This window comes from Acanthisitta chloris, unplaced genomic scaffold, assembly GCF_000695815.1.
Source record: "Acanthisitta chloris isolate BGI_N310 unplaced genomic scaffold, ASM69581v1 scaffold12955, whole genome shotgun sequence".
Classification (NCBI taxonomy): Eukaryota; Metazoa; Chordata; class Aves; order Passeriformes; family Acanthisittidae; genus Acanthisitta; species Acanthisitta chloris.
The window spans coordinates 65384-79131 of NW_008674581.1; the positions used below are offsets into that span (position 1 = coordinate 65384).

At 50.2% G+C, this 13748-nt stretch overlaps 1 protein-coding gene across 1 annotated transcript; it reads left to right on the top strand.

Moving 5' to 3' along the window:
* The first annotated feature begins 3263 nt into the window (after positions 1–3263).
* LOC103802878 (putative P2Y purinoceptor 10) lies at positions 3264–4265 on the top strand. The gene has a single exon (XM_009075410.1). It carries the CDS (start codon positions 3264–3266, stop codon positions 4263–4265), a length of 1002 nt encoding a protein of 333 aa, XP_009073658.1.
* Positions 4266–13748: the final 9483 nt, after the last annotated feature.

Sequence of the window (13748 nt, forward strand, 5' to 3'; positions counted from 1 at the left end):
TGGGAAGGGAAGGATATGGTGTGAGATTAAGCTTCAACCTGAGCAGAAGAGGGAGGAAGGGCAGAAAGGCAGTGATTTTGCAGTGCCCTGTGCATATGTCTGGGTGTGTTTTGGCCAAAGAGATGGTTTAACCTTGTTATGCTTCGATATAATGAAGTCATAGAATCATAGAATCAACCTGGTTGGAAAAGACCTCCAAGATCAAGTCCAACCCTACTGTGGTCACTAGACCATGGCACTAAGTGCCACATCCAGTCTCAGCTTGAAAACCTCCAGGGGTGGTGAATCCACCACCTCCCTGGGCAGCACATTCCAATGCCTGAGCACTCTCTCTGTAAAAAATCTCTTCCTGATATCCAACCTAACCCTCCCCTGGCAGAGCTTGAGTCTGTGCCCTCTTGTCCTGCTGCTGGTTGCCTGGGAGAAGAGACCAACCCCCATCTGACTCCAACCTCCTGTCAGGGAGTTGGAGAGGTTCAGCACAGCTCCATGGTGTCCATCAAAGACTCTTCTACCTGGAAATCACAGAATCCAGGTTGGAAAAGACCTTGAAGATCATCAGCAATGATGATATCAACAATGGGGACTACTTCTGGGAGTATTTCCCCCCTTAAGATCAGTGATTCAGCAATACAAGAGGTTTTCAGTCTGGGATCACCCTAGAGGTAACAACATGGGCTCAGGAGAGCTCACACTTCAGAGAGCTTCTACCTCTGCCACTCAGACAGCACTTGGGGGTTAGAAAAGTAGCTCAGAGGGCAAAGAAATGAACTCCTGATTAATTCTGACACCTTGTGGACAATTAGCAGATGAAGGTGAAGGACAAAAGGGAACCTCTCTATGCTATGAGCTCCACCATGACCTTGGGCATGATCCAGCCCTGTTTGGTGCCATCAGGGAGCCAAGGTGAGCTCTGCTGTGGAGCCTGTGCCCTCAGCATCACCCTGGGGGCACAGCAGACACATCCTGGCCACATCTGTTCATCCTAAACCCTTGAGCAGAGCCCAGTCAGCAGCCAAACCCTGATCACCCCAATTGCTGACACTGCTCTTTGGTCCTTGGTGTCACATGAGATGTAAATAAGGACTAACTGTATTTAGGGACCTTGCTAAGCAAAGTGGCTGCTGTGACTCATTGAACTGAAGAACATGAGCCCACTGAGCAGGATTTAAAAAGGAGCATCCTTAAAATATAGCACTATGCAAATGGAGCTAATCCTCCATGGTTTCAATGAGCAGTTGAGTTTGGAGGAGCACCAGGCAGTCCAACCTGGACACCCAAGGGAAACCAGGCAGGTAGTGGCTTTGAAAATGGATTTTAATGGATCACAATGGATCACAATGGGTAAGTGAGAGCTCACCTGAAGGGCCAGGGGTGCAGTGAGCAGGGACAAGGGCAGCAATGGCATGTTCAGCTGGAGCTGCAACAGCCAGATGGGAAGGGATGAAACAGCCCAAGCACCAGAAATTCACAGCACTCCCAGGAAATGGGATGGAACTCAAATCAGGGTTCAGGGGTCACAGCAGTGACAGGTTCATGGTTGGACCTGATGCTCTTAGAGGTCTCCTCCAGCCTTGATGGTTCTATGATTCTATGATTCTATGACCTTACCACATCTCAGCATTTTGGAGCCTGAATCCCAACTCTTCCACAGTTGCCTGGAGCAGTGTCTGTATGACCTGCCAAGTCCAACTACCACAAGTAACAAGCTGGAAAAACTCATCTATTTGTGTTCTGTGTCACTTAGAGCTCTAAATTCAACTTTTTCAGCAACATAAAGGAAAAACCCCTTAGTTACAGAGTAGGACTTACTAATATCTACCTACAGAGACACTTCTTGCCAGTAGTGCAGGAAATGAGTCAGAGGGAAGGAATCAGTGTCTGCAGTGCCACATGAAATAGGAAGCTGCTGCTCAGTTTTAACCATTGTATTTGACACAGGAGGGAATCACTGTCATGAGAATTATCACCCTAGGAGGAAACCCCCAAGAAAACAAACTCCTCCTGCCTCTGTTGCTTGCTTGAAGACAAGACAAGACATGGGGCTGATATGTCCTCAGGGCAGGACCAGCACTGAGCCTTAGTGACCCTCCTGCAGTTGTCCTCAGCCACTGATCAGGTCAGTCCAGGTCTCTTTGTAGAACTTTCCTACCCAGTTATAAAAGTTAACAGGTAAAAGGTGGCCCTAAAGTTCAGCACATGGCATTGCACCATCCCTAATCAAAGGAGAGACAGAACTTGGCAGTATCTAAAAACATAAGTACCTGATGGAAAAAAAGAGTCAACCTGAGGCTGTTGAGGGTGGTGGGAAATGGGAGTAGGTGATCTGATTAGGTCTCTGAGTGTTATATTAGCCTCAACCATTAGCAGCACAATTCAGGAGCACCAACTGTGTTTACAACAGTCACATTTTCCAAGTGCATAAAAAAACTTTTCCAGCTGTGCCCATAATGCCAGAGGAAGTGGGTCCATGAGATCCACTGATAGAGTCAGGAGACACCTGCATAATGCCCAACATATCCCTGGGAGTGTTCCAGGCCAGGTTGAATGGGGCTTGGAGCACCCTGGGCTAGTGGAAGATGTCCCTGTCCATGGCAGGAGGTTAGAACTGGATGATCTTTAAGGTCACATCATCCTGTGATTCTGTGATATGCCAGAGGAAGTGGGTCCATGAGATCCACTGATAGAGTCAGGAGACACCTGCATAATGCCCAACATATCCCTGGGAGTGTTCCAGGCCAGGTTGAATGGGGCTTGGAGCACCCTGGGCTAGTGGAAGATGTCCCTGTCCATGGCAGGAGGTTAGAACTGGATGATCTTTAAGGTCACATCATCCTGTGATTCTGTGATTCAGTGGTTGGCACTCACGTTCTGTCACTGGGCCATGATCATGCATGGACTGTTCATCCATGTATTCCTCCCCTGTTACCCTGAGACCAAACCACAGTGACCTTGAGGAGATGTCCAAAAGGACAGGCAGCTTCTCCTGCCCCTCTGTGAGCACTATGGCACAGCTACACCTGTGCTGATGGGACTGACACACCAGGAATTGTCCTCCACCTCAGTAGGAATGGTAGGACCTCTGAAAGGGCAGGTTTGAAGATGATGGCAGCATGTTCCATCCAGAAGATATTTCCAAACCTCTACTTTGTGCTGAGCATCAAATAGTTAATGCAAACATGAGTATCAACAGCTCTTGCAGTTCCATTGCCTTTACAAGCCTGTTTTTGCTCTCAGCAGGAGTGACCCACCTGCCCTCCAACATGACAAACACTTCCACCAGCCCAACCACGACACCGAGCAACCAGGACTGCTCCAACCACAACATCACATTCAAAAACACCCTGTATGCCACCACCTACACCCTCATCTTCATCCCTGGCCTCCTGGCCAACAGTGCTGCCCTGTGGGTCCTGTGTCGCTTCATCAGCAAGAGGAACAAAGCTGTGATCTTCATGATCAACTTGGCCGTGGCTGACCTGGCTCACGTCCTCTCGCTGCCACTGCGAATATACTACTACATTAGCTCCACGTGGCCTTTTGGAAGTGGCCCTTGCTTAGTCTGCTTCTACCTCAAGTACCTCAACATGTATGCCAGCATCTGCTTCCTCACCTGCATCAGCATCCAGCGCTACTTCTTCCTGTACCAGCCCTTCAAGGCCAAGGACTGGAAGAGACGCTACGACGTGGCCATCAGCATGGCCATCTGGCTCGTGGTGGGGGTGGCCTGCTTGCCCTTCCCCATCATGAGGAGCAAGGGCATGGCTGAGCACAACAGCAGCTGCTTTGCAGACCTCCAGGTGAGGGAGATCACCAGCAAGGTGGCCACGGTGCTGATGATGGGCACGGCGGAGCTGCTGGGGTTTGTTGGGCCTCTCACCATCATCTTGTTCTGTACTTGGAAGACAAAAGTCTCTCTTCAAGGTTTCCACATAACACAGGAAAGCAGTGGTGAGAGGAGGAAAGCTCTCAAGATGGTTACCATGTGTGCCATTGTGTTCTGTGTGTGTTTTGCACCCTATCACATCAACTTCTTCTTCTACATGCTGGTGAAAGAGAAGGTCATCAGTAATTGCATCCTCAGCACCATCACGCTCTATGCCCAACCCTTTTGCTTAAGTCTTGCAAGTCTGGACTGCTGCTTGGATCCCATCCTCTATTTCTTCATGACTTCAGAGTTCCAGGACCAGATATCCAGGCACAGCAGCATAGTCATCAGGAGTCGCCTCATGAGCAAAGAAAGTGCCTCATCATTTAAGGACTAACAGTAAAGCCACCTTAGAAACCCCAAGAGATTTCCTAGGAAATCTGGGACTGTTCTGGGCTACTCCATGACTAACTCCCTTGTGGAAGATCCTGCAAGTTCATCCAAGGGAGTTTTGTGGCAGTGGAAGTCTCTCAGTATCTAGAAGACATAACTCCACTTAAGACTGATGTGTTGGAAGCTGATGAGTGACCTAAGTGGTGTGACCCTCCCCACAGCTCTGCCACCCACACCTATCTAGCTGGAGTAGGAGGGAGTGACAAACCTTTACTAGGAAATGGTGGAAAAGTCCAAGGGGCTTTTCTTCTATGTTCCCAGCTCCATGGCTCTATGGTCAAGCCAAAAACAATCCTAAATCCATACACTGACATGTGCTGAAATGTCTTCTCTGTGACCACCACACAAGAACCTCAAAATGGCCAGTAGTGACAGGCAGTTCTGGTGTGTGCACTCGTGGCTGTGGCCAGGTGAAGGTGTGCAGCTGCCTTAGTATGCTCCTGGCTCTGAGTGCCTCCCACTGGACATCTCACCCTGCCCTTCCTGCACTCACTCTCCTGCTCTCCTCCTCCATCTCCTCCTCCTCAACTGCTGACATATCCCACAACTTGCACCTGCAGCTGCTGCAAAACCCTCTGCAAGACAAATTCTCCTCAAATGCTCCACAGAGTGGGATCTTTGTTCCCCTCTTAGCCACTCCTGGTGGCAATGGGGACATTGATATGTGTCCTTCACCTTCTGAACAGGACCACTGTGGTCCTGCCCTTGGTGCAGGTGGATTGATAATGCTGGTGGTACCACTCAGGTCCTCACTCTTTTCTCTGTGTGGCTTCTTGGCCCCAGAGGTAAATCTGCTCCATAAAACCTCAATGGGTTCAATCACTGCAGCTATTAAAACAGGAGAGATTTCACCACCAGAGCACAGGCAAAGTTCTTACCTAAATTATTCATCATAACTTTTACCCCCAGCTCCTCTCAGGCTCTTCATTTACATTTCCAATGTAGCTATGCAAAGCAGTGACACGACAGGATGTCATTTACCCCTTGTTTTAAATCACTGACAGCTCTTTGGCCCAACTTCACTCACTCTGTGGAACCTCAAGGGTCTCCTCACTGTCCCTGGGGATTGTTTTGGCTGAACATTGATTTATTGCCTTCAAAAACCTGTATCTTTTCAAAAGAATGTGCACAGTTTGTACAAGGTATAAAATCTTGCAAGAATAAGCATCTTATACCTTGCTACAGCACCAGAAGAAACACCAGAAACACTTGCTAAGCATATCTTAAATCCAACCACTCAACTCCACTGTGTCACATCTTAACTCAGCCAAATATTTTCTGTCTGGTACATTTTCCCACTTCTCTGGTTTAGGAAAATATGAGGAAAAGCAAACAATAACCAGGTTTAACCAACCATTTCACTGCAATTCCTCTACAAAGCAACAACACACTGAGTCAACACAATAAGCTCTTGGAGGGTGAGAAGGTGAGAAGGTGACCATGGGCTGCAGGAGGATGAACTGGATCTTACACTGCACTTGGTGGAGATGTTTCCTCTGCTGTCACTGGCACTTAGTGATGCCAGTGACACACATAACTACACACTGCCCCTTTCCAAAGGGGCTGATGCTCAGGGACGGAGTTAACTGTGCATAATCCAACTGTCTCTTCAGCAGTTTCTCATAAGCTACACAGTGTGTAATGTTGTCAGTGAAGGAAACTTCAGTTTCAGTGGTTGTTTTGGTGATTTTTATAGCCCTTTCTTAGCTATCACATGACTGGGAGCTGTTTCCTCTGATTTCTTGCTCATACACTTCTCCCTTGATGAGGTGAAAACAAGTCAAAGGCTCTTTTATGGGAACTCTGCAGCTTGGCCTGTGTTTTTCTTACCGAGAACTGATGCTTCAAAAATAAAGGCAGTTTGGCAAGCATCAGCTGAGGTTCAGAGTTGTCACTTGTACCTGGAAAACTGCATGGGATCAGCTCCTCCTTGGATCAAATTGTTCAAGAGATGGAGCACATCAACTGGTATTATCCTTAAGCAGATTTCTTGCTTGTCCAGAGATGTTTCCACTCTACTGTGGAACCACAGAATCATCAAGGTTGGAGGACACCTCTGAAACACCTCCAGGGATGGTGACTCCACCACCTCCCTGGGCAATATCCCAGGGCCTCAACACCACAACAGGGAAAACATTTCTCCTCACATCCAATCTGACTCTGCCCTGGCTCAGCTCAAGGCCACTCCCTCTAGTCCCATGAGGGATGACATTTTCCATCACCATGATGGCACCCCAAGCACCTCATCTGCCCCAATCTTCCTGCCTCACTCACCCTCTGAACTCCCTCAGGCTTCCCAAAATGGTCCTTTTCCACACTTCAGCCTCAGCCTGTGAGGAAAAGTCACACACTCAACACTTTCAGCCCTTCATGTCAAATCACTGGGAAGTGCAGGAGAGCAATGGGTACAAACTGAAAGACAGAAATTTAGATGAGATCTTAGGCAGAAGTTTTCCCTGTTCTGGTGGTGAGACACTGGCCCACGCTGCCCAGGGAGGCTGTGGCTGCCCCAACCCTGGCAGTGTTCACAGCCAGGTTGGCTGAGCCTTGAGCAACCTGCTCTGGTGGGAGGTGTCCCTGCCCAGGGCAGGGGTTGGGGCTGGGTGATGTCTGAGCTCCATCCCAACCCCTTAACAATGCATGAAGCAGACCAACCCAGGTTCTGTGGAGAGGACAGTGTTTGAGGTGCCTCCATGGGTGGCTGGTGCTGGACCTGACCCAGGACCTGGGCTGCAGGTGCTGGTTTGCTGCCAGTGCTCTCACACATTGAAAGGCACAACGTGCCCTGCTCTGGTTCCTGTAATTCACCTCATTTCCTGCAACCAGAAAACATGTTTGTTATTTTGACAAGAGGAAATAGAATTTCATGCTGTTGCTCCTGGATTATCTCTTGTGCTGGTCCTGCTGCCCAGACTCATCAGCTGTAAAAAGACATCTTCATCCTTCTTGGGCAGGCACAATGGAAGTGTTTCAGCAGAGATGCCCCAGAAAGGCAGAAGATGACAGAACCTTGAGGCTGAGAACAGCCACACAGGGATGTGAAGGATGGAGCTGAGGGGCTCCTGGTGCTGGAGCATCCTGTGTCCAGACTCAGCCTGAAGGCAACTGCTCAGGGTGGAAATATGGTGAGGTCTCCAAGCCACCTGTACTAACCCAGTGTACCTCCCCATGGCACATCCCTTGGCCAAACCATGGCATGATCTGTTCTCTTTCTCTAGCACATGAGACATTCAGCTGCTAGTAAAAGACAATGTGGTTCTTTGCAGTTCCACCCTGTCTTAAGCAGTATCAGATGTCTGGCAATTCCACTGCTGCTTGAGAAAGGGCCCTCAAATGTTTTAGGAAAGTACCCCCATGAGATTTAATGCCTTTGTGAAGCCTCAGGTTCTGAGCTGCAGGATCTCATGAGCACTTCAGCTTCATCTCCTTGCTTTAAATGAAATTAGCAGCTCTGTGTGCAGAGAAAAACAAACTATGCTGTAAATGCAGGACAACAGCTCAATAACCAGGAGCCAGAAGAAAAACATCAACCCCCTCAGAATCAGAGTCATCAAAGTCAGACAAGACCGCTAAGGTCATCAAGTCCAACCATGAACCTGTCACTGCTGGAACCCCTAAATCCTAAATCATATCCTCCAGCACCAGATCCAGACACCTCTAAAACACCTCCAGAGATGGTGACTCCACCACCTCCCTGGGCAATATCCCAGGGCCTCAACACCACAACAGGGAAAACATTTCTCCTCACATCCAATCTGACTCTGCCCTGGCCCAGCTCAAGGCCACTCCCTCTAGTCCCATGAGGGATGACATTTTCAGGACCAGCACTGAGCCTTACTGACCCTCTTGCACGTGTCCTCAGCCACTGATCAGGTCTGTCCAGGTCTCTCTGTAGAGCTTTCCTACCCTCAGGCAGATCCACACTCCTACCCAGCTCAGTGTCTCTGCAAATTCCCTGAGGATCACTCAATCCCCAAGTCCAGATCACCAATAAAGATGCCAAACAGGACAGGCCCCAATGCTGAGCCCTGGGGAACATCACCAGTGACAGCCCCAACTGGATGGAGCTCCAAGTGGCCGAAGGAGAGGCCCCAAAGGCACTGGCTCAGCAAGGAAGGGGGTGCAGCCCTTGCTTTGACTTTCATGCCAGATGTGCCAGGTTAGATCCACACTCCCACCCAATTTAGTGTCTCTGCCAATTCCTTGAGGGAAAATCTCATTGCATTGAAAAGATTTTGGAGCTGACTGGTACAGTTTGATCAAAATTTATGGGTTTGTGGATCAGACAAAATTTAGCCCATAAAATAAGGGAGTGACTGACAATGATTTGCTGTGAAATAAATCAAACCAATCCAAAATTGCTGCCCCTGCTGAGAACAGTGAGTGGTGAGAGGGACAAAGCCCTGGGGACTCACCCAGCTCCAGGGGCCACATGCTCAGGGCTCTGCTCAAGCCTAGCAAGTCTCTGCACAAGGGTGAGTTGCTTTGTGTGAACAAGATCTCCTCCTCCCACTGCTTTTCATACATCTTTCAGGTGCATCCTGTCAGATATTCTCAGTGCTGAATGCTTGAGAGATGCTGATCAGCTGCACTTGGCCTGCTGCCCACAGGATACCAGGCTGAAGGCAAAGACAACCTCTGTCTGGAGGCCTTAGAGAAAGTTTCACAGTTGTTTAAAAACTCCTTTGTCTTCTGCCTTTGAAAGTAGAGCATTGCCAAGTGTGAAATGCATGTTGAGGATTGGGAATGAGCCAGAGAAGCAGAAATGCTAAACAAAAACCTTCCCTCAGCTGAAGGAATGGAGAGGTTGATCGGTGTGTGTTGAAGGATGAGGTTTGAGGCTTGTCAATCCAGTCAGGAATGTTGTGAGCACCCCAAAAAGCCAAGGAGCAGAGGGAGGACTCGGCATGGCTACAAAGCCCTTGCTATGGTCTGATATGTGCTGACCTCTCCTTCCCCAGCAGAACAGCTGTAAACAAATGCCTAAAAATAGGGCTGGAGATGGCTGGATATGCTGCTGTGGACACAGAAGAAGGATGTCCTAGGCAGGATATCCTGATAAAACGGCCTCTTCACTTTGGGATGAACCTCTGACCTCTGGAGAGGGATGGGGCACAGTGCCAGGCTCCCTCCCTGATCTCTGAGAGTGCAGTTCCTTCTTCAGCTTCTGGAAAAGAGGCACAGGAAGAGTAGCTGGAATGAGAACCAGCTCTTGCCTCTTCCAAACCCCTTTGCTGTCAGCTGAGGTGACAGGTATAAAGCTTCAGGTTGCCCAGAGAAGCTGTGGCTGCTCCATCCCTGGATGTGTTCAAGGTTAGGTGAGGCTTGGAGCAACCTGGAAGGTGTCCCTGCCTGTGGCAGAGGGTGGGACTGGTTAAGCTTTAGGGTCCTTCCAACCCAAACCAGTTTGGCATTCTATGACTCTGTGAATGCTTATTTTCCACAGAGTGACTGCTCCATCCCTTGGAGTGTTCCAGGCCAGGTTGGATGGGGCTTGGAGCACCCTGGGCTGGTGGGAGGTGTCCCTGCCCAGGGCAGGGGGGGGGATGGGATAATCTGTAAGGTCCTTCCAACCCAAACCATTCCAGTACTCCATGATTTCTTGGCATGGGAGTGCACTCAGGTCCCCGTGGTTGGCATCACTGCCAGCATGGAGAAACCTTGGTGCACTGACCCCAGAGCCTGAGCTGACAATTTACTCTCCAGCTAAAGGTTATAACACCTTTCTTCTCTCATTTCTCTTCCACACTTGTGTTCCTGTAAGTTTTGGGGGGTCATAGGATCAATGGCAGAAAATTAATGACCAGAACATGAATGTTTCTATCATATATAACCCACGGCAAGGAAGGGAAAGACACCAAGAGCCAAATGATCTGTACAAGTGCTAGGCCATGAGATGTGACTCTGGTTATCAGGTCCAACTGTTCAGCTGGAACTGAGGCACCTCAGAAGTTCCACTCCAATAAATTCCTGCAGTGCTCAGCAATGCAGAAAGAAGGTCATGCTTAGCAGGCAGTAAAAGAGCTAAAAATCAGATATATGTGTATATAAATAGAAAAGGAATTAAAGGATGGAAAAGAATTGGGAATGGTGCACTTGATGGGTTTGGTTTTTTAAAACAACAGTATTTTGGGAAAATCTCCACCTTTGCCATCAGGAATAAAGTCCAAAACCTCAGTCTGGAGCTTTGCTAGGCTGAGGCTAACCAAGCTTACAAAAAAAAAATGAAGGAAAATTACTCCCTTCCAGTAACTCACCCTGGCAGGGTTTTCAGTTTTCCTTCTGCAAGCACTGCCTGGAAGGGTTTACTTCTGTATTTTAGAGCCTTTGGCAAGCAAGTGACTGTGGAGAAGAGCAGAAGCAGCTCGAGTGAAGGACACAGCCACCACCACCACCCAAAGAGGAGCAGGACAGAGCTCCGAGGTCTCCATCCCACGGCAGTTGGACCAAACGACGTCATCGCCTTTCCCAGCGGCTTTAACGTCATTAACTGTCCACGGTTGTGGTGGAGAAGAGAAACAAAATCCAGGATTTCCTGTTGTGCAGCCACTGCTCTGAGCTGCAGATGCCAGGAGGCTCTGAAAACATGTGCGACTCCAAGCAGGAGTCGCTGGGACCGCCGAGAACATCGGGGGGGAATAACTGCAGGACACTCCCTGCCCCTGCCCTCTAGCATGGCTCTGTGCCCCCCCAGGGATGGCAGGCACGGGCAGGTAAGTGGCATTTCTCTTGGCTTCAGGGGAGTGGGACTGTGGCAGCTCCAAGGGAGATTCCCATGTATTTTGAGTCGTTTGGGAGATGATATCGAGCAGAGCATCCTCAGCAGCTCCTGCTCTGAGGGGTGAGGGAGCTCAGAGGGTGTCTGGGACAGGTTTTGTGTGGGGCAGCACGTGGGGAAAGCCTCTTCCAGCCCAAATCCCTCAAGTTTGTCCTGCCACGACCAGCAGCTCTGTTTGCACATCTATTAGTGCCTAATTAAACAAACAAAGTCACTGTTTACTCCAGCAGTGCCAGAACTCTCCACTCTTCCAACCAGGAGCGTAGTGGAGTTTGATTTATTTACCCTTCTTCCGTGCCTGATTTTCCCTCCTGCATCCCAGGGCTGAAGGGAGGCAGCTCTGCCTCAGCTCCAAGGGCTCTCCCAAGTTCCAGGGGATCTCCCCATCTCCAGGGATTCTTCCCAGTCCCAAGGATTCTCCCCATCTCCAAGGATTTTCCCCAGCTCCAAGAGCTCTGCTCCAGCCCCAAGGATTCTCCCCATTTCCAAGGGCTCTCCCTATCTCCAAGCATTCTCCCCATCTCCAAGGATTCTCCCTTCCCCAGCTCCAAGAGCTCTGCTCCAGCCCCAAGGATTCTCCCCATTTCCAAGGGCTCTCCCTATCTCCAAGCATTCTCCCCATCTCCAAGGATTCTCCCCAGCCCCAAGGATTCTCCCCATCTCCAAGGATTCTCCCCAGCCCCCGGGGCTCTCCTCAGCCGCCTGGAGTTCAGCTTTAGCCTGGGCTGTCCAAGCAGCCCATGGAAAAGCTGAGGCTGGGTTTGCCCAGGGCTTTGGAGCAGGGCAGGCAGTGATCCCGTGGTGGTGTGGGGCTGGGTGGGGCACAGGCTGATTCAGAGGAGACACTTGCCAGCAGTGTCAGCCACAGATGCCTCCAGCACAGACACTGCTCCAACACACTCCAAACCTGAGCCAGCAGCGTTCCAGCAGCTGTCCTGGCCTCCTCATTAATTGCAAAGTGACTTGGTGCTTAGTGAATTCCTGTGCTGCATCCACAACTCCTGGGCTGACCCCTCAGGCAGTGTTACTGTTCTCCCCTCTGGAATTGTAGCTGGAATAAAACTCAGCTTTGCCACTTCAGAAAGGCTTTCCTGCCAGTTTTTTTTGTTCATACATGTAAATCCATGTGTGGAGGAAATAGGAGGATAATCAAGGAGTGTTTGGGATGAGATTTATTAAGTCACTGAAGAGAACTCTGGCCAAAGTCCATGGGAGCATCTTTGTCCTGACACCAAGAGCAAAGCCAGGGGGAGGCACAAGGGTTTGGGGCAAAGAGAACACTGGAAAATGCAAATCATTTGGAAAATCCAGTCTGCCAGGAAAGTTGTAGTGAACAAGCCTGGCCTGAACTCAGAGTATGGCAGAGATCCCTCCTGCTGCTTCCCTGCCAGGGCCCTCAACACCCACAAGGGTGTTGGGTACCAGGAGTGCCACCCATCCCTCCTGTGCTCCCAGGGTAAGCCAAAACACAGGGAAAAGCAGCCAGGAGACTTCCCATGGAGTTTGGGAGTTGGGCTGAGGTGCATGGCAGGGAGGAGGTGATGGGACAGGGACACCAGCCCAGTAACTGCCACCTCTGTCACTGGAAGGCAGCGAGAAGAGCTGGGAATAGCTGCATTCCCCATGCTCCCTGGATGCTCCTTGGCAGTTTTCCCTCCTTATTTTCTGCAGGGATGGAAAGATAAGTTGTCCTGCCACCACTCTCCCAGGGTTGAAGAGACTCAGTGCCAAGGGCACTGCCAGGCACAAGTCCCTTGTGGGTTCTGCGGCAGGTAAGGAGCACTTGGAGACACTGCAGGGACCAAAGGGTTTTGCTTCCCACTGTCTCCTCATGACAGATGTCCCCTCTCCCCTGCCTTTCCCAACTCAGTGGAGCAATCAGAAACCTCTGACACACAAGGGTGCAGTTCCACTTCAGCCCTGGTTTCCTAGCAGCCAAACCCTGGAAAAACAGGGAGAAGGCAGTTTGGGAAGGGCTCAGGGTGTGAGCATGGGCCCTCCTTGCACCAGAGGTGTGCTGGGCAGCCAACCAAGGGGCTGGGGCTCATAAGCTTCCTTAGGAAACTGAGAATGTGCTAACCCCACCAAGGAGCAGCCCAGGTGAGGAGGAGCAGGGTGGAGGAGTCTTCATCCTGCACCTCAGAGCAATGCAGCTCCTCATGGAGGTGATTCCTCAGGATCCATCCCTGGGGCAAACACCAGGCTCAGGCTGTGGGAAGCAGCACTGGAGCTGCTTCCTAATTAAATCCCACTGCTGAGGGGGTTGGTGACTGTGACAGCAGGAGCTGAGAGCTCTGCCAGACTCAGCTCCACATCTTGGCAGGGCAGGACAGGCTACTCAGAGCTCCCAGTAAGTCTCAGGCTCTGCCTCTGGTGGGAAAATCACACTGTTTGTGGCACACAGTGCTACAACCCCTTGGTTTGTAACCTGCTGCTGCCAAACCACCTCCCCCTGAAAGAGCAGATTGTTTCAAGAATGGCAAAATCCATCCCCTCCCCAGAGAGCTCCCAGTACCCATGAACTCCCCCTGACCTGCTGATGCCTCAGTGCTGGTTGGATGGGGAAATGGACGAGAAGAATCTCTCCTTTAACTAGAAGGGAGATGTATTTATCTTCTTGCATGCCCTGAGCAGTTGCTGGAGGATAAT